At 45.4% G+C, this 20,967-nt stretch overlaps 1 protein-coding gene across 1 annotated transcript; it reads right to left on the bottom strand.

Annotated features, from left to right (window-relative positions):
- Positions 1-153: 153 nt before the first annotated feature.
- Positions 154-20,933, bottom strand: LOC113575314 (serine/threonine-protein kinase/endoribonuclease IRE1). Its single transcript, XM_027006756.2, has 22 exons — positions 20,716-20,933; positions 16,637-16,757; positions 15,465-15,498; positions 15,179-15,251; positions 14,724-14,796; positions 13,016-13,138; positions 10,398-10,499; positions 9,195-9,456; positions 8,461-8,539; positions 7,899-8,064; positions 7,310-7,425; positions 6,989-7,177; positions 6,155-6,398; positions 5,958-6,048; positions 5,622-5,811; positions 5,313-5,412; positions 4,670-4,869; positions 3,290-3,437; positions 2,970-3,097; positions 2,706-2,829; positions 2,479-2,546; positions 154-1,445 (listed from the first exon to the last, which is right to left on the bottom strand). Exons 1-22 carry the CDS (start codon positions 20,788-20,790, stop codon positions 1,095-1,097), a joined length of 3,057 nt encoding a protein of 1,018 aa, XP_026862557.2. The 5' UTR covers positions 20,791-20,933; the 3' UTR covers positions 154-1,094.
- Between the last annotated feature and the right edge of the window lie 34 nt (positions 20,934-20,967).

The following is a 20,967-nucleotide window of genomic DNA, read 5'->3' as shown; positions in this document are numbered from 1 at the left end:
ATCACAAGCTTTCGATTCTCTGAAATGAAAACTGGGTCTCTCCAATCCAAGGAATTCTGACCGCTTCAGGACTAGAGGGAGGATGGAAACGTAGAGGGATAACTTGTTTCAACATCAATGTGTTAAACAATTAAACATGTCCCAAATACATGGTTAAAAATCATTGCTAAATATATTTTAATGGTAACAAGTTTGAGTGCTTTCCCATTTAATGCATTGAAAATTTGTAGAAAAGGTCTATGATTAATTTGTGCTTTAAAATGGCCCCAGAGCACAAGAGAGACAGGAACTGTGCGTGGCAACCCATGAATCTATATTTCCATTTAAAAACAGGAATCATATGACAGTTAAAATGATATCCAAAAACAGTTAAGATTTTTAGATTGAAAACTACATCACACATTCCTGCAAGTAAATTGTACAAGTTAAATGGGAAACAACTGGTAACAAGCTGTGGTAATTACTGCATTTGAAACCACAATGCATACATATAACCAGAACAGATATTTCCCTTTGGATACAACAGCCAAATGCAGCATAGCATTAAAGCAAAGGAACACTCTCTCTGACCCTGACAGGTAAGACACAGAGTGTAGTGAGATTTAAAAGGCACACTGGCCAAGATGACTGATCATCACCGATCAAAATATTTACAAATATATGCACTTAACAGTGAGGAGCCTCGCCACAGCCATCCTCCTCCAGCAGAATCCCCATGATCACTGCAAGCGTTCAACATTATAGTCTCTGTCTCATTCATATGCATCACAGTATTCAGCCTTTACAAAAGAGTTCTTAAAAATGGTTGAATAATAAAAAAAATAAAATGAAACTATTAGATGAAAACATCATGGTCAGAATAACAGGATCAAGTCCTGATATCTTTTAGCCTAGCTTCACCACAACCATTAGGCAGCTCTGAGCAATTTTAGCAAAAACAAGTGAATAAGGCACATGAGATGAGCTGGCAGCTCCTGTAGCGAAGGGGCTCAAGCATTGCAGGCCTGAACCAGCGACCCAAACATGCCACCCTGGAATGTGTACGTTCATCAGAGCTAGCGTGTCCCCGCGGAAGCGTCTCCGGCAGAGCATGTCTATGAGGCAACGTCCTCTGTGCTGGGCAGATCCTGCTGCACGGGCTCCAGGCCAGTAGGGGGCGTGGGCAGGTGTGTTAGCTCCGGGCACGCCTGAGGCAGGCCCTGGTGCTCCCGGGGTGCCCGCGCCTCCGGGGTTCTGGGCTCAGGCTGTGCGCTAGCGGTCCGTGAGAGCAGCTCAGAGCTGTGGTAGTAGGGCTGGAAGGGGCGCTCCTGGGCAGAGGTGCGCATGGCCAGGTGTGTGTGCAGCAGCAGGTGTGGGAAGCGGGAGGTGAAGTAGAAGACAAAGTCATCTGGAATGGAGCCAAGAGTTTCCTGCACCTCCCTGGGTAACTCCCTGTAATGGTGCTTCTGTACAGGCAAAAGCAGCTTTGCTTAAATTAGGCTCAGTGTAAACCATCTCTTTTTTTTTTTTTTTTTTTTTTAAATAAGGATTTCAGCAACCTCTAGATACAGTCATGTGGAAAACAAAGTACATCCTCTTTGTATTTATTCATTTGTTGTATTTATCTAATATTTTAACACCTGCTAAGGACCAGATGATTTTTGATTATGTTCCGATAGGTAAAACCACAGAATTCAGAAGCATTGTGTGAAAAATGAAGTACACCCTTACGGCATCCACAGGAGTTGAGAGAGTAGCAGCAGTCAGGTGCTGCCAATCAAATGCCCTCGATTAGTTGAGCATCAGCAAATGTGACCACCAAAAGCAGAAGTTTTGGTCTGGAGCATTCAGGTGGCAAGTAGGAAAGACATGAGGAAATGATCTCTGAGAAACAAACGCTGATGCCCATCAATCTGGGAAGGGTCATAAGGCCATTTCAAAACTCTTTGAAGAAGTCCATCATTCTACAATGAGAATGTTTTCCACTTATGAATAATCTTTCAGCACAGTGGGCAGTCTTCCCAGGAATGGACATCCCAGCAAATTCACCCCAAGGTCAGAGCATACAGTGCTCAGAGAAATAGTACATAAACAAATATATGTAAAACCTCACTATAAAGAAGAGTGGGCCAGAATGCCTCCAGAACGAGTTGAGAGACAGATAAAAAGTCATACAGAAAGCAATTACTTCAAGTTATTGCTGCACAAGGGGGTTCTACTAGCTATTGTTCCATGGGGTGTACTTTGTTTCTCACACATTCCTTTTCGGCTTCGTTTTTGTTAAATATGTATGTATAAATTACATGGTGAATCTAATGTGTATTGTTCATCTGAACTTGTATTTCTCATTTTAAAGACCTGTTAAGGATCAGATGATTTTTAAATGTCTTGATGTGTAAAACCATTCAATTCAAAGAGGGTGGACTTTATTTTATATACAGTCATAAAAAACAAAAAGTAAATGCAGTTTTCAAAACAATTGTGTAAAAGTAGGCTTGCCTTATTTCTCATGGCACGCAGCAGATCTCGAACCGATCCGCCTTTATAGGAGCGAAATTTGCGTAGATCTGGAAGAGGAAATCTCAGGTTACTGCATTATCACAGCAAACATTCTCCAAGTATCAATGTGGTTCTCGAATGCTTATGGGCAGGAGTTGAACCCATAATCAGCTCTGCATCTGCATGCCCTGCTGCATACAGAACACATCTAATTTGAATCCACTCACCAGTTTGTAAAGGCACTGTGATGTGTTCCCTCCAGTCTCCTTTCACCACACCCCGCCCACCCCTCTCCAGCTGCCTCACGATTGGTCCATCTAGTGGCTCCTTCTCTATTCTGTCACTCACATCCTATAAGTGTTGCAGCAGCATCCCGTTACACGTTGGGATCAGAATTGGTCAAGCATCTTAGAATGGCAGTGGTGATACTGGATCAGAGCAGGTTTGGGAACAACTTTATGGAGAGACAGCGATGGTGTGGCTGGTAATACCTGGAAGAACTGCAGCTGCTTTTCCAGGCTCCAGAAGAAGGGATGCTTGAGAACCCTCTCTGCTGATGGCCTCTTCTCAGGGTCCATGCTTAGCATCTGCTCTATCAAGTTAATGGCCACAATGTCTTCTGCAAAACGGCATCATCAAAGGCTCAGTGCAAAAACACACACATTCATGGACTTGCTTTGAAACATGACAGAGAAAGCTTCATCGCGAGAACAACTAAGGGCTACAGGCTGGTACGCGATCGAGCCTGCGGTCTCTGACTGTGCTCGATATTAGGGGTGGATGTGCAATGCAGAGGAAGTGATAGCCATACCATGCTTGTCTGGCTGCAGATGTTCCAGCGAATAAGCACCCAGGAGGATGTTGGCCTGCCGTTGCAGTGATTTCCCAAACGGGTGACTGCCCTGTGACACCACGTAGTAAAACACACAGCCGGCGGAGAAAATGTCCACCTTGCAGGTCTGCAATGGAGAAAAGACATCTGTGACAAATGACCAGTGACACCATTATGCTGTTCAAATGTTAATGGGGCTACTTGGCAAATGCCAGCATCCTCAGTTTTAGCACCTAAACTCGCGGCTGTGAAAGAATCCTCTGCCAAGTATTTCAATCTAATGGAGGTTCACTTCATTTGGCCTATAGTTCAAATGGTTTATGGCTCACTTCATATGGTTTCGAGTGCTGGCCAAATGCCTTACAGCACTTGGTCTGGTTAACCCCAAGAGATGTAGATAAGACCATCTTTGGTGAGTCCAAGACGAGCCCACGATAATCAGAAATAAATGCAAACTTGCTTTAAATGTATACTTTTGGTTGGTCTTTTGTGCTACATCACAAGTTAACTTGCTATCAACTCCCACTGAATGAAAATGTGCGAGGCCAAGAGCATAACAAAACCACATGCACTACTCTTGGTATGCATCAACAGACTAGAAAACTCAGACTGGCGTCTATATCCTATGATTATATATATAAAAAAAAAAAAAAATCAATTAAATTGTTTTTAATAAAAGTTTAGATGCCCTTGAGTTGATAGAGGTGTGTTCTGTAAATGAGCTGAAACAATGCATCTGGCTCACAAAGAAAAGCTGACATGAAGACCAAGGCTGCTATATGACCAAACTAATGCTACCTGATTGAATTACAATCAGCATGGCAAACGTGCATCATGTAAAGAGATAAAGTTTGTCAAGTACTGTAAAAAGCAGGGTTTTTTTTTTTTTAAATGCAAATGTCAGCCAAATATCTGTTTTGAACAAACTGTACTTACGCCCATTTTCTTATTCTGCTCGCCAATGCAATGACCCACTTAAAGAGATGTTACCGAAGTGTAAGAACGTACTAATTCTCATGCATTAAAACTCTGCTGTAACAGAGGAAAAAAAGAATAGAAACGTACAACTGTATTGTAGGCATTACCCGGGTCCTGTCCAAAGGTTTCCATATAAGGTTTCATATGCGGCAAGTCACGTTTCTGTACTGCTTATAATTCAAGTGCACCATTTTCAAGACCAATTTTTTGCACACACACTTGCCATTTTGTAATCTTTTTAAATTTGTAGAATATAAAAAAAAGGTACAGTTTTGGAGAATTAACTTTTTAAAAACAGTATTACACAAACTAAACCCCCCCAAAATCAAAAATTGTATCAAACTTGTGTCATTCTATATTGTATCATTCTGTATCGCTCACAGGGTTGTGCATGGCATCCTCACTGAGCACCTCGGGTGCGATCCAGCCCTCTGTGCCGGGCACCCCAGACCTCCTGCTGAAGCTGTGTCTGCCCACCGCCAGTTTCTTACACAGGCCGAAGTCGGAGATGAGGGCCCGCACGCGACCGTGGGCGTTCGGCATGGACACCAGGATGTTGTGCGGCTTCAGGTCTCTGTGGACTAGAGGGGAAAGCAGTGTAGGGGTTTCAAACGTTTTTCTAAGGGCTCCTCTAGTTGTGTTTGCATGCATCTTGGCATGATTTATAATGTGGGCCTGCTCCACTCGTAGTGACGAAGCAGCCTACATCATACATACTTTTGTTTACTGAAAACCAATCAGATGGCAGGTTACAGTGATAAAAGGCATGGAGTCTCATTTCTGCAGCACATGTGGGGTCAGATTAGAGCACACCCAGACTCAGTGTTTAAAAACCACAGTGTACCCCATCTCATGTTCTACAGGCTTCCAAAAAAAGTGCTGTGTGAACCCATCTTAAGAGTGCCTACGTCTTATTCCTTATTTATTTTAGGAGTACCTATACTATAGTTCGTCAGTCTACGTCTGCAATTTCTATCAGGAGTACCTATAGTGTTGTTCAGTCTATAGTTTCTGTTAGCAGTACCTATACTGAGAGAGTGCAAATGTGCCAGTCCAGACATGGTTTCCTGCAGCAGTATTGCTGGTTCCAGACCATGGCGATCAAAATCCTTCTGCTCCACATACTGCCAAGAGAAACGCAGAACATAAAACACGTGTTGTCCGTCCATGATCCTGGCCAGCAGCAGAGTGCAAAGCATTTGATTATTACCTCAGCAACTGCACTCAACCCCTGAGAAATGCGTTTGCACTCTGTCTTTCCTGTTAAAAGGTGGTGTTTACAGGGTGTACCCTCGGGCTTCCCCTGCCATCGGTGCACCAGAGTGGCCCATACCTCCTGCAGGGTGGCACTGCACAGCTCGATGGCGATATACTGGAACTGGCGGTCGCGCTCGGTGCAGAAGTAGCGGATGACGTTGGGGTGCTCGTCTGACTCCCGCAGCAGCTGCACCTCCCGGTCTGCAAAGCTGAAACACTCCGGGAGGATCCGCTTCACAGCCACTGGCCGGTTATCAAACTGACCCCTGGAATATGGAGCGAGAGGGAAAAGGACACGTTTCATCTGCATAAATGTAGGACTAGTCTAGGATGCTACGGTGCAGGACACAAAGTGAACAGCACTGCAGAGAATACAATCACACTGAACCAGATTACGTATGTCCATTCGGACCTGTACACAATTGTCCCCTCAGCGCCGTGTCCAAGAACATTTCGGGGGTTGAAGGTGATGTTTCCAACCCGGACAGCGTTGGATTCATCCTCTACAAACGACAGACACAGGACACCAGTCAGACCAGGTCAGACGTGCTTGGACCAGCATTGGGGCTCGAGATCACCCGGCAGCCCGACCGAGGTGATCGTCCTCACCTCCCTCCTCGTGCTCAGGGCCGGCCGCTCCCGCCTCCACCGTCGACAGGTCTGAATGGTTGGAGGCGCGTGGCGTCCCATTGGTGGTGCTGTGGTCGGAGCTCTCGGAGCGGCTGCGGGCCGCCTCCAGGAAGTCGGGTTCGGTGGGCGGCTGAAAGAGCAGCTGCTGGCGGTGCAGGAGCTCCAGCTTCTCCTCCATCCTCTGCTGGAACTGCTGGTGCTGGAGCTGCTGCTTCTGCACGCTCTGTGCACAGACCGAGGAACCATCAGCACGGTGCCTGTCCAACACCAACCACTACACCTGAGTGAAGGGGTAGCACTAATCCCGGATCAGTATTCTCCGTTTCAGATCACACGCTCAGACTGAAGAGGGAGGAGAAGGAGGAGAGCTATGAGAAGTGGCCGAGTCAGGTTTCAACACCCAAGGCTGGAATGAGAGCAGTATGGGTTAAGCTGGTTCTTGTGGGCCCACCACTCTGAAACCGGCTCAGGAATGTTTGGCAGCGCACTTTGGATAAGTGCTTCACTCCACTGTGTTGAGCACAGTTGTTGCTAGGCAACAAGACCAGTTCAAAAAGCTACACTTGGCAACAATACAGCTAGCTAAGCAAAAACGTGGACAGAAGGTAAAACAATGCTGGTTTCTAAACAGAAAACATCAACGGAAACGCTAACACGACCAACCAAACACCCAGGAGACAGCGTGATTCAATCCCTCAGAACAAAGTCAAACAGGTAGAAATAAACTCAAATATACAAAACCAAACCTCCTGGAAATTCAGCGACGGTGGCTACGCTGAGACCTCTTCTGTATGCCTGTTTTTTTTTTTTTACCTTGGGGTAGGTGATGATGAAGGCCACCCAACCAGCCAGGAGGAAAGTGCTGAAGATGATGGTGGCCATGTCTTTGAGAATGCTGTCCACCGGGGCCTCAGTGCGGGGCATGCGTCCAGGCGTCTCCCGGAGGGAGCGGACGGGAGGGGGCAGCGGACTGCTGTCGTCCATGCCACTGTCATTCACCTTCTGGCTCAGAGGGGAGTAGGGACAGACAGACTGACTGACTGACCGGCCAACCGGATCAGCTCTGTTAGCCGGCATTAGCATGCTAGAGACGTGTGCCCAGGTTGTGGCTTTGCACATGAACGCAGTGCTCACCTCTTCAATGGTTTTCTCCGTGGTGGGAGGAATTACGTTGCTCTGCTGACGGGGAATGCTTTCTGGAAATTTCTCAAGAATCTTCTTATGAGCCTGAGGTGGAGTCTCATGATGGCCTGGTAGAGAAACAACCAATGCCTTTACAAGGTTCCTCTTCAACAGTCTTTTGTTGAAGATTTTTATATTTACAGCATTTGGCAGATGTTCTTATCCAGAGTGACTTACAAAAATACTTCACTCATAGAATACATCCTAACACAGTAGGTTAGAGTCCAAGATCCCAGGGAACTAGAATACTGTTGAAATACAGGGATCAACGCTGATGCCTAGAAGTGCAAAATACATCAACTCCATCCCAGACAACAGTGCCCAGTAGTAATTTAACCCGTAACCCATTATGCAACAGTTACAAACTGCTGCTTGATTACATAAAAATATTTCATGCATTATTAAAGGCCTTCATCCACTAGGGGGCAGCACAACCTTATTTTACTGTAGGTCTGCACATGCTTTTGTCCAAAGCCATGACTGATGATAAGACGACACTGAAGTGTCCCAGCGGACAGCGGGCAGCCTGACTGTGACATACCTATAAGGAGGAGGTAGTTCCTCATGTAGTTGATGGTATTACGCTCCTTCAGGGCTGCGCTGAACTTCACACTGGTGCTGGGCGTGATGACACACTCCTGCTCCTCCTCCACGGTGGCATCTGACCTATCAGGGCCCTCCAGCATGGGGAAGGTACTGCCTCGGGGCTGGGTGACACGTGCGCAAACACACCCATTTACAGACACAGACAGACAGAGACATGATTCAGCAAGTAGTTTCAGACTGCTTAATCAGCCTGTGCACAACACACTTCAGCACTGTTTCGGCAGCCGTGTACTGAGAAACATGACCTGAAGGCACCGTAACCCGCTACATTGTCAAGCCCGAGCACACAGGTCCTGATGAAGTGGACCAGTGACATTCAGAACTCCCTGTCCCTCCCATGCACATGGGGGTTTGGGACACCCCGAAGGCCGCATAGAGTCCACCTGGTCCAGGGCCAGTGTGTCAAGCCAATCGCTGCCCAAGTAGAGGTCACTCTGACAAACACCACCACGACCGGCCAGGGACCCCCCCGCTGCATGAGGCTACATATTACTCACCACAATGGTCACTCCGTCGTGCACCAGGGAGAGAGATGCGTAGAGGCTGGTGGAGTACTTGCCCACGTACAGGGTGGACCTGTGGGAACGCAGACAAAACCACACACGTCCTCAGCCTTGCGTTTGCCTGTGGAACTTTCTACGAGAAAAGACTTGTCTGTTCCGAGTAACATGAAAGAAATGGTGTACTTTTCTGCTCTATGAACTATATACAAGACATGTGCCTTTGATTTCAGCATAGACAGGCACTGTGTTTGTCCTGAAGCATATTTACATTCTCAGTGACTGGTGTGCCTATCCGTCATACTACAAGGAAAAACCAAAAAAAAAAAAAAAGCATGAAATAAATAATAAGTCCAGGAATGTAGCATTTTTTAGACAGCGCACTGGAACGCTCAAACAGGCAAGTACAACGTTACATCCTTAAACAACCAGCGCCTTAACAAGGGGAAAGAAAACGGGAAAAGGAACAAGAGCTTCTTCCCACAGGCCATTCGGGCCCTGAATCAGGGAAACTGAAACCACCACCACCATGTGACTGTAAATCTGTAAGCTGGAATTGTACATTGTGTACATACACATATCCATATGTACATTGTGTACATTATTATACATACAAATATTATACATACATTGTTATATATTTTTGTATACATTTGTGTGTGTGTGTGTGTGTGTGTGTGTGTGTGTATATATAAAACTTGAGTGAGGGGATGGGTCGCGGGCTTGCTTACGTGAGCTTGTCCTCGGGCTTCCTCTCGCGGGGGAAGGGGTACCTCCACTGGGTGAGGCGGCCGCCCTGGCCTGAGGTAAAGGTGAGGTAGCGCAGCGTCTCCGCTGCCACGTTGGTGTGCGTCACCTTCCGCAGGCCCTCCTGCTGCCAGATGTACACAGCCACCACGGGGGAGTTGTAGTTCTGCGCCCACAGCACAGCACCCGACTCGCTGTCCACCGTCACCACCAGGCCATCGCCGTTGGACACAAAGTGCGCCATCTCTGGACGGGGCAGGCCGAAACGTGGAAATCTGGCCTCCCGTGTTGGGGATGGTGTGCTTTCTAAGCTACATTCTAGAGTAACTCAGTATCTTGAACGTTACAGGCTAATTGTAACTTATTCTTGTTTATTCATAGGTAATTTGAAATCAGCAGCGTCTCAGCACTTTGCACCTAAAGCTAACAGCTGTCATTTGGACAGTGTTATAGTCTCATCTCACACACTCATTTACTGGTTGCCATTTTGAAAGTAATTAAAAAGTAAAGTTGCTTTGTGTTCTGCAACAAGCACACTGTACTTATAGCCAGTTTACTAGTTACAGTAGACAGTGATTATGTTTATTAAATTACATTTTTTTAAAAGCCACACCATGATGTATAAGTGGTGGGGACCAGAGCCAACATTGGCTGTTATCGTAGAAGTGGCCATATTTTTGGCGTATTTTATCGACAATCCATTGGCTGCCATTCATAAAACATCAGCCGAATGAAGCCAAGGGGCTTTCTGCTCATATTGGCCTTAAAATAGAAGAGCATCTGATGACAGGGGCCACATAGCCAACTGAATGTTATACCTTGCTGGAGAACAAGTGGAATTCTAGACTCTGTGCCTTTGTTTTGTTTCCAAGTTTCAGGTTTGCAGGTATATAGGCAGAGAAAGATAGGTATGGCCTACCATTATGTTTAAGTCCTGAAATTCAAGTCTCATAGCTTCTTAGAAATATGCTTACTACAAGACTGAAATAGTGCCTCAGAACAAGAATAATATCAAAAATGATTAAATAATTCATTTAGCTTTCCTTTAAAAAGGTAGTTCTGTATTTAATCTGGAGCACTACATCTCTGGACTTGCTGAAGCAACTGGTGTGCTAATATGAGAAGCATCACAGCAGAGCTGCAAACACTAGACCACAGGTGCGAATTAGAGGGGAAGTTGAGCTCACTGTGTTTGGTGTTGTCGTCAGGCAGCGTGGAGGCGTAGTCCGAGTAGGTGGCGTTCCACCGCAGCTCTCGGCTCTTGGTGTCATACATGGTGATGGTGTACTCTGGAAGTGCAACAGGCAGAACCGCACTAACCACAACAACGAACAGCAGCCTTCACAAATCCCCAAGAGAGTGGCAGAAAAGACCACTTGTTTATAACCGAGAAAATCACAACCCTTAGAATTTCTTCTTTGTTTGACTGATCTTTGTTACATTCTCATTTGTTGATGCAGGTATCCTTCTGAATGGTTTTACACTGGAATTTTTCACTCTGTCTAAATGCACAAAAGAAAATACAGTTGTGCTCATAAGTTTACACACCCTGGCAGAATGTTATTTTTTTATATTTCTTCAGAGAATAATGATAATACAACAACATTTCTTTTATTCATTTTATTTAGCGGTTGGGTAAAGCCATTTATTACCAAACAATTGTTTTTGCCCTTTTTAAAATCATGACAACAGAAACTACCCAAATGACCCTGATCAAAAGTTTACATATCCTGGAAATTTTGGCATGATAACATGCACACAAGTTGACACACACAGGTTTAAATGGCTACTAATGGTAACCATCCTTACCTGTGATCTGTTTGCTTGTCAATCAGTGTGTGTGTATAAAGAGACAGTAAGTTACTGGGCTCCTGACAGACCTGTGCATGAGACATGGGGAAAGCAAAAGAATCATCAAAGGATGTGCGGGAGAAGATAGTTGAACTTTATAAAACAGGAAAAGGATATAAAAAGATACCCAAGGAATTGAGAATGCCAAATCAGCAGTGTTTAAACCCTAAGTGGAAAATGAGGGATTCTGTTGAAACCAAGACAAGGTCAGATAGACCAACAAAAATATCAGCTACAACCACCAGGAAAATTGTTTGGGATGCAAAGAAAAACCCACAAATAAGGTCAGCAGACATACAGGACTCTCTGAAAAAAAGTGCTGTGGCTGTGTCAAGATGCACAATAAGCAGGCACTTAAGGGCTGCAAACGGCCTGCATGGTAGAGTCGCCAGCAGAAAGCCCTTACTATGCCAATGCCACAAAGCAGCCTGCTCACAATATGCCAAACAGCACAGAGACAACCCTTAAGATTTCTGGAACAAAGTTATTTGGAGTGATGAGACCAATATTGAACTTTTTGGCCACAGCCATAAATGTTACATTTGGAGAGGAGTCAACAAGGCCTATGATGAAAAGTACACCATCCCTACTGTAAAACACAGAGGTGGATCGCTGATGTTTTGGGGATGTGTGAGCTACACAGGTACAGGAAATCTGGTTAAAATTGATGGCAGGATGAATGCAGCATTTTATCAGAAAATACCAGAGGAACATTTGCACTCATTAGCTAGGAAGCTGCGCATGGGACGCACTTGGATGTTCCAATATGATGATGATCCAAATCACAAGGCCAAGTCGACCTGTCATTGGCTACAGCAGAAAAAGGTGAAGGTTCTGGAGTGGCCATCTCAGTCTCCTGACCTCAATATCATTGAGCCACTTTGGGGAGATCTGAAACGTGCAGTTCATGCAAGATAGCCCAAGAATTTGAAGGAAGTGGGGGCATTTTGCCAAGAAGAATGGGCAGCTTTACCATGTGGGAAAATAAAGTGCCTCATCCACAACTACCACAAAAGACTTCAAGCTGTCATTGATGTTAAAGAAGGCAATACACGGTATTAAGGGCTAGGGTATGTAAACTTTTGATCAGGGTCATTTGGGTAGTTTCTGTTCTCATTATGATTTTAAACAATTGTTTGATGATAAATGGCTTGACCCAAACACTAAACATAAATAAAAGAAAGGTGGTTGTATTATCATTATTATTCTCTGAAAAAATATAGTTTTAAAAATCACAAACTCGGCCAGGTTATGTAAACATATGAGCACAACTATAAATACTAATGTTTGAGTGGATGTTTGTATAAACACTTCAGCCAAAAGGTATGAAAGCTTCTGCAACCTTCCTGGCAAGATAACTTGTGCTGCATAAACGGAAAGATAAGTCCCCGCCAACATCTGATCTGGGTTAAAGATGTGATGCACCATTTGCCTTTAGAAAAGCAAAAACAAAAATCACTATACTATAAGAGGTGATGGCGCAAGACATGACTGTCTCTGTGGATATTGGATTAGAAGATTGAATGACCACTACAACTCCTACTGTTGCTACCACTATTGTTATTCTTGTCATTACTTTATTTGTCTGCTTGCTGATGTATAATGCATCTGCATCTGTGATGGTGATAGGGTGCCAAGGGGTTCTGTTCTGTAATTTCTCCCTACCTTCATCTTTCCTGTTGCCTTTTTTTCCCCTATTTTCTATGCATCAAAGTTACCAAAACTAATAAAAAGACCTTGGATTAAAAAAAATAAAATAAAAAAAAAAGTGCCCCCAATCAAGGTGATTAAAAGTATTTTCACATCACCTGCACGGTGCAAATCCATCTTCGACATGGAGAGACTGTAAAGTCTGCTGTTAAAGGGCAGCACTGTGGGCAACTAGAGTGGGTCTGTTCAAGGGTTCGCGCTGACCGTGGCGGACCTGCTGGGAGACGGGCGGCTGCAGACTCACCTGTGCGGCCCAGGTACAGCAGGGAGGAGGAGGGGCAGAGCATCTCTGCAAAGGACGAGGTGAGAGTCTGCTGCTTCTCACCCGTCAGGAGATCCACTACGTACCATACGTCCTGCTTCTTACCTGCACGCCCATGGGGAGAAGAGTCTTGTCAGTGTCTGTGCACCAGCACACCATGTCCGTGGTGTGGAGCAGCATTAGTTACAAAAACTAAACGCTACTCTACAAAGGTTGTCCATTTCCCCATTGTTGAATATGACAGCAAAGCCCTGTTTTTAAGAAATGAAGGAGGAACACCGGAGGAACCTTGGCCAATGACATGCTCTACTTATTCTTTCCCCCTTCCTGTTATGTGCCAAGCGCTTCTGCGAAGTCAGCCTGAAGTGTTTAACTGAGCTAGGGAGTGAGGATCAACAATTTCTGTTCAGTCAGACACGCACTACTGGGTTTCAGATAGAAATATTCCTCCCCATGTACTAACTACACAAGAGAAGCAAACTTTAGGTACAGCAGAACATCTGATCTGAGATGAACACAGATATGAACAGCACACAGTGTGTTTATGTCAAGCAGAAACTGCTGAGTCAAACTAGGTGACTTCCTGTGACTACGATAGTGCATATCACTGTGGTGTGAGCCAAACTGCTAGAAGTGCAGAGCACATCAAACATTTAACCCTCCAGATCCACATTCACTGGTGCCAAACAACTAATGGGATTAAATCACTTGTCTTCTGAAACTAAATCACTATTTAACATACGTATATCCCCCATGGATGGGTATCAGTGGGGAGAGGAAATTGATATGGGAGAACTGTGAGATTATGGCAACATCAGTTCATCTACTGGCAGCACTGGGACATTTTCTGGCATCATCTGGGTGTCTTCTTTACATATTCCTCCACCACACTGTCTACTCCAACATATTCTGATATAGCGTGCTGAACTATACTTAACTAGCTACATTGTCGGTCTGCCTGTACACACACACACACACACACACACACACACACACACACACACACACACACACACACACACACACACACACACACACACACACACACACACACACACACACGATAGCAAGCGATTTGGGTGTGTCACTTCGCAGATAATTGAACTGTGTTGAGGAAAGATAGTTGTACATGGTCAGCGGTGAACTAAAACACTGTGGCTAGCCATGGGGGTGGCTGCATTGCTACTAATACGGACACTTCCAACCGTGACCCTTGCACGAGGACTTCTGGTCAATGTCTCTGCTGTCCTTCTCAGTGCTCCGTGTGGGCAGATTCCAGAAACAGAGTGAGCTATATTGTACATTCATTCGCTTTAACCATCTTTCAGCAGGTAGTAAAATCAGCGTGATGCGCCGATTTGAGAACAGTAATGCCCAACGACTCCCCTTAAACAACTGATCTAAAGCTAGATGAAGAAGATGTTTTAGCTACTGATGAGTGTCCTAGTAAATCAGCACAACACAGTGGGACTCAGATGGACCACTGAGATGTTGGCAACAACAAACACATTAATTAACAATATATGCCTTCACGCAAGGACTGTGAGAAATAAAGTAGTTTTAATTACAGACTAATACTAAGGAGACACAAAGCTCCACCATCAGAAATCAGAGCCCTTTGCATGTGTGGTCAGAAATTTCTCCTCCCACATCCTCAGAAAGCCCTTCGAGGAAGTGAGAAGTGAGTTACCCATGTAAAGGATCCCATCAGGACTACGACAGGGGGAGGCCTGGACAAGCTCGGGGATGGTGAAGGGAAGTTTCTGCAACGACACCAACAGTACCCACTTACATCAGCCGTTCATTATAGTACACAATCAAACCACTTCCATTACTCATGTGCTTTTAAACCAAAACACAATCTCCTCATCCGGAGGGAAAATGATCTGTCCAGCCGCTGAGGGTGTTGTGGTCTGTGTGTATATTTTCATAATAAACGGTAAATCTTTCCTGCCCACTACCACTGGCTGTGTAGGAGTCGTGGTCAATGTTACTTATGGCAGCTGAAATTATGCAAGGAGACCAAAATGTTTTCGCCAAGGTCACTGTGCCTGGTTTCAGCATGTGGGCGAGACCGGTGATTCAGGCTTTCTGCAGAAAGCAGAAGTGCCATTGTTTCATGAGCGTTCTCCATCTCTCGCTCACCGTTAGTCCCTCGCTGTTCTTCCCTCCGAGAGAATACAGGCTGCCGTCGTTGGGGTCTGGCAGGAACGCCGGCCTGTGAAGCGGAGAAAGGCACGGAGGTGAGGAACCAAAGTGACCGGGGTTGTTTGGTTTGTCTTAAAATCACTAGAGGTGTGCGGATGCGATGGCACTGCGTGACGCTGCACGCAGGAAGAGTCAGGCAAGCTCAGCAGACTGCCTGGTTCCTGTTTCTTTTTGCCGTTGCCATTCCCACGCCAGCACGGTAGAAGGCTAGGAGGTTACTCACTCTGCCATGTGGGTCGGCACTTGAAGAACGGGATCTGCATGAAGAAGACGATGCTGCTTCAGTTATACGTGACAATGAGACTGCCATCGTGCCGGCATGCAAGTGTGCTAAATGAGCTGGAATGCAGGCAGGTGAACACAGCACGCTAAATCATTGAGGGCTGCTGACGTAGCCACGTTCTCATCCTAGAGTTGATGAAAACTGTTTGGTTCTACCCAAAACGTAAACAGCTGCATTAACAGTTTAGTGTGAGCTTGTTTATATTAATGCCCCACACCCCAAATATTTGGATTACCTTTACACTGCACTGAACGGGGAGGACGGGACCTGATCCAGTATCCGCCTGTGCAAACACTCTTACAAGCACACGGCGCGCTGATAATGCACCGCTACTACTGTACAAACATTCGGCCAGCCATAACGCCACCACACAAGGTCGGTCCCCAACGGCTTGCTGAGACCGCACCCTCCTTTCAAGCTGTTCTGTGAACGTTTTACAGGCTCTTCAAGAAGCAAGACCTGCTGAGCAAGCACGTCTGGTTACCCAGCCCGCTGCAGGGATGAGGGGCCGGAAGACCAAGTGCTCCATCCGCTCTGATTATTGAGCAAAAGGTTAGCAGGTGCTGATTGGAGCAGGTGGGTGAGGGGGTGGGGTAACCAATGTGCTTCTGCCCACCAACTGGCCTTGACAATGACAGGCTGTTTGTGTCCTCTGAGTGGTTAATGTTTGCCAGTGAGCGTTTGTGGAAGCAGCAAGGCCTGAACACACGTGATTGCACTGAAGCAAAGAGGCTTGCTGAAAGCATCCTCTGCAGTGTACGTCCTACATGCTGCAGGACTCTGCTGACAGAGCTCACCTAAGATTTTTGATCCGAATAGGCCAACATACAAGACCCACATCAAGTCACACAGCCGACAATCATATTCCTAAACCAGAGCCTTTATATTAAGATGTTTTGTGGTTATTTGTTGTCCACGACACCATTCCGTGTTTAGAAAGGTGGGGCAAAAATCTCCCTTTAGGCACAAACACTTTTCACTTAATAGTTAGATTCAATGTGCTGTGTAATAGTGTGTTTCACGCTAGAACAATACCAGGCATGTATCAGGTCTCCCAGAGGTGCTCTGGAAACCAGGGGGTCTGGAGCTGATGGCACTGGGGGCTCGCTCACCTTCCTTCAGCGTCCACTTGATGGAACCAGAGCGCTTGCTGACGGCGTGGAGGCTGCCATCCAGCGTGGAGACGAAGAGCAGACTCTCAGGCAGTGAGACCGTGTTGGCACTGCAGATGCCCTGCAACATGGGTGAGAAACCAACAGTCACCATTGCCACACAGCCACGACACGCATGGGTGACGGTGGTTACTGCAACTGAAACAGCAACCCACCACATCGCAGCATGATAGACACTTCATAAAGTGATCTAGCCAATCTAGGGCTCTCTGGCTCCATTAAGAGACACAGCAGACACTCCCACTTCCACGAGCAAGCACAGACACACTAGACATGTCTAGACCAGTGTAAAATGTCTTTAATGTATGCCATCAGCCTGCGAGTAGAAAGATTTAGGAAACCGCAGGCCACATCTTCCATAAACCCAGACGGCACCAAGAGGATGTCGCAAAGGTGGTAGCCCAAGGGAAGGCCCACAGCGTAGACGAGCAAGGTAACAGATTAGGACTGTACTGCTGCAGGCGACGACGGCTAGAGCTTTGGTAAAACCAAAGTGCAGCAATGCGGGGCCTTTCACAGTCCAGGTGCTGCGTAGGCCGAACAGCTCATGGTTCCATGTGAATGTCAGTCATTCCAAGGCCTCTCAGTTCTCTCTCTCCAGGGTACAGAATGGGCCCACATAGAGAGGTCTGGATGTGGTCAGAGAATAAACACAAGGGAATATCTGCCACATTTGTACATCTGTTAGTAAAGAGGGAAAAAAAGTATCAGAGCTGATGAGAAAGAAAGTAAAAAGGAGAATGAACATAAGACAAGTGAGAGACAGGGTAATCTGTGGTCTATGAATTTGTAAGACAACTTTGGGCCAAATGAGCAAGTGTGTTGAATCCATAATCCACCCCAGTTAACGGATATGCCACTTGTTTTCTTTCTGTGTATTTTGGCAAAGCTGGAAGGGTGGGGTGGCAGTACTCAGCTGTTCTGGCCTCAGCTTCTCAACATCCTCCTACAAGTCCAATCAGGATTTGGTAGCTGACCTCGGAGACTTTTACAATCTTAACCACATAACCATAGGAGCAGAAAAGCTTTCCTTTGTGACAAAGCCCCCCTCTGATAGCAGGACAGGGTTCCTGAGGTCAGCACTCTGAGGTTGAGTGTGAGTTCATAGGGAGGTAACCATTCTCACCTGAACATTAACACAAACTCTGCCAACAACAAATTAAATCCGCAGCAGACCAGTTCTCATACCAGTTCTAATTCTTACAATGCAGTCAGTAACCTGCTACTCCAGTGTCAGTGGATGTTCAGGTGCATTATGTCTTTAAGAATGCTCCAGGGCTGCTGCTAATAAAGAATGCTGGGACAAAACTTCTGGTCCGAGGATCATGTTCCTCTTTGTTCATGCTCATCTTGCTCATAATAGGCCAAAGACCAAATCAAAATGTATTTATACAGTGCTTTTTACAACAGATGTTTTCACAAAGCAGCCTTACAAATGTCCAAGTCCAAGTCCCCAGTGACAAGGAAAAACTCCCTAGAACATGAGGAAGAAACCTTGAGAGGAACCAAGATTCAAAGGGGGAGCCCCACTATTATCCTCTGGCCAGGGGAAAAAAACAAAACAAAACACTATGAGTGAACCAGAAACAATGAATAGGGCATGAGCTCTGCTGCAGCTCCCACCCTATCCTTACTGCTAGTGGACTAGTGGGGGGGGGGGTTCCATCTAATCATGAGGTCCATGCACCTCTATTTGTGCATCTTGGGAGAGAGAAAGAACTGCTGCGTTTTCCTTTGCTCTGCCCCCCTGTTCAAACGCTGCACACCTGCGCACACTCCCACTGCAGCCTCCTCCTCTTCCCCCATGAAGACACTATGGAGAGAGAGCGAGAAAGAGCACAGCTCACCCACTCACACACCCCCCCGCCCCCTTCCACTCTCTCCAAACCGAAAATGCCAAGCAAGCTCTCAGTTTCTGGTGAACAGAGAAGCGTGCAGGTGTCCCCAAACCTTCCACTGGACCAGATGCCTCAAATGACTGCCTGGCTAACCTGTAACTGTCATAGCTTACCACTTTGAAGGCTGATGCACAAAGAGGAAACCAAAGTGTCTCATTGCTTTGATATCCATGGAACGCTTTTTCAACAAATCGGCCAGAGATTGCATAATCTCACGGAGTAATACTGTACACACTGACTAGCACACACAGAGCTCTTATAGCTCTTATAAATGGGACAGGCCCTTTCTCCACACAGTGTGTTTACCCCCTAATTTAAGACACCAGTTGTGTGCTGTAAGCCTTACTCACCAGGCTGTGTGATTATTAGGCCCTTCCCCCAAAAGAGGGCATGTATTCCAGTGCTTAGCCAAGCAAAGCACCCTCCTAACCCACACTGATGAGCCTCCAACGGTAAAAAACAAAACAAACAAACAAACAAAAAAAAGCACAGCTGATGCAGAAACAGCATAGCTGCAACTACTGTGCTCAGACATTTTAAGAATACCCAACACTGCTTCTCTAGAGCCACACAGAGAACTGCAAAAACGGAAGTGGAAAACATTATTAATAATAGTCAAATTGCTAAAGTGCAGCTTAGCCTTTTGTGTACAAGCTCACCCATCTACAGCAACTAGAGATAATCACTGTAACTTAGGGAATGAGCATTACACTGTAAAGCATGTGCCATTGAAGGGAGGAGCAAGACTCCAAAATGCATAAATACAATACAAAATTAACACACAAAAAAATCCCAAGACCAAAAAGTCAAAAGATTTAACCAAGACCAAGTCATATCCTCTAGCCAAACTAAGGCTGTTATACATATTCATTAATTAATATATTTGTCTTCTACATAAAGAATGCACTTTTATTGATTGTGTTATGTAATGTTTGGTCAGCAGTCTCGGGTCAGCATTCACAATACAACGTACGTCTCGCTTACTGGTCAGCGTTCACAATATATCCTACATCTCTCACTCATCTCCCACTCTGCCTGCACAAACACACTAACCTGTGATAAGCCTCATAGACCTCAACATAATGTATTGCCTTTAAAGAATGGAAGCCATATGCTCGGAGACAATTCTTATGCATGGCCATGCACTGACTTGTTCCACAATACACATGCATATTCAAGAAACATTTAGAAAGAGTTTGCCCAACACAGTCCATAGGGAGTAATCTTTTCCATTACAAGCTCACAGAGCACAGGCTACGAGAGGTAATGAGAAACCCTGACGAACACGTACAACACAGCAAAGACGGCGCATGTTAAATGCCATAGATCAAGCTAAACCAGTGACTAGTGAAATTTATTATACACAGGTTAAAAGGCAGTGAAATGATAGGTCAAAATGTAGCAAAACTCCCCTTCAAGGAAGTTAGCTAGCTAGCAAACCAGCTAACGCTACACAAGGCCAAGACAGTTTTCCCCGTAACTTATGTTTCAAGCTTACATTACCTAGCCAGTTAGCGCTAGTTGTGGAAATGGCTTGTTTTCAGAAGTTATCCAAGATGGCTAGCTATACAGTCATTTGACTTTACGGCTAAGACATACAGCATTCAATCTTAACTTGTAACTAACTGTATGTTTAGCTAGCTAGTTAGATTAGTTTGATCACGGCTCAGTCTTAAAAATGGTAACGGGTACGATCTTTGCGCACTGCCAGGCGGTGAGATCACTTTAATCATACTTGTCACGGTACCTATCGAACATATGCTAAGCTAGTAAAACCATATTCTTTTCAGTGTTTTCCCACATATAACAATTACGCAGCTCTCAGTTTTCCTACATATAACATAACTACCCAACGTAATAGAGCCTTCATCCTCTCAGTGGTTTCCCACATTGTCAGTGTGTTGAATAGTTAGCGGACACGTTGGCTCGAGTAAGCCAACGCTAGCTAGCTAAAATGTCAACAAAAACCGAACAGCTACGTTAGGCAAACAGTTCCCCTCGATTCGTTCTTTTAAACTCAGTCTGCAGGTCTTGCCAAAAACTGTGCAAAATTATCTAGCGTTAAGATGGTTGTCCAGCTAACTAACGTTAACTATCCAACGTTACCGTAGGCATACGTACCATTAACAGCAGATTACTGAAAAACGTCGTCAAAATGCACCACACAAGGGCCCGGCTACATACACCCCAATCCATCGTCTATTAGGCAAAATACATTCACATAAAAATAAACAGTCCAACAATGTATGGCTAATGCTTTTGTTTTTTAAAATGAGCTAAACACTATCCGTACAAACGCTTCCCATGCCGTCTACTACTCGCCAGCTGTTGCAGTAACGGCTCCACACGTAACCTGCGCATGCGCATAAAAAT

Source organism: Electrophorus electricus, chromosome 1, assembly GCF_013358815.1.
Source record: "Electrophorus electricus isolate fEleEle1 chromosome 1, fEleEle1.pri, whole genome shotgun sequence".
Lineage (NCBI taxonomy): Eukaryota > Metazoa > Chordata > Actinopteri > Gymnotiformes > Gymnotidae > Electrophorus > Electrophorus electricus.
Note: the sequence above shows the minus strand (reverse complement) of the source record. Positions and strands in the feature narration are given on the sequence as shown.

Excerpts from the sequence above, each read along its gene's own strand:
- LOC113575314 (XM_027006756.2), bottom strand. The coding sequence starts at position 20,790 with ATGGATTGGGGTGTATGTAGCCGGGCCCTTGTGTGGTGCATTTTGACG. Across the intron at positions 6,399-6,988 it reads TCATCATCACCTACCCCAAG|AGCGTGCAGAAGCAGCAGCT; the intron begins GTAAAAAAAAAA and ends GTCTGTGCACAG. Across the intron at positions 6,049-6,154 it reads CCCTGAGCACGAGGAGGGAG|AGGATGAATCCAACGCTGTC; the intron begins GTGAGGACGATC and ends TGTCGTTTGTAG.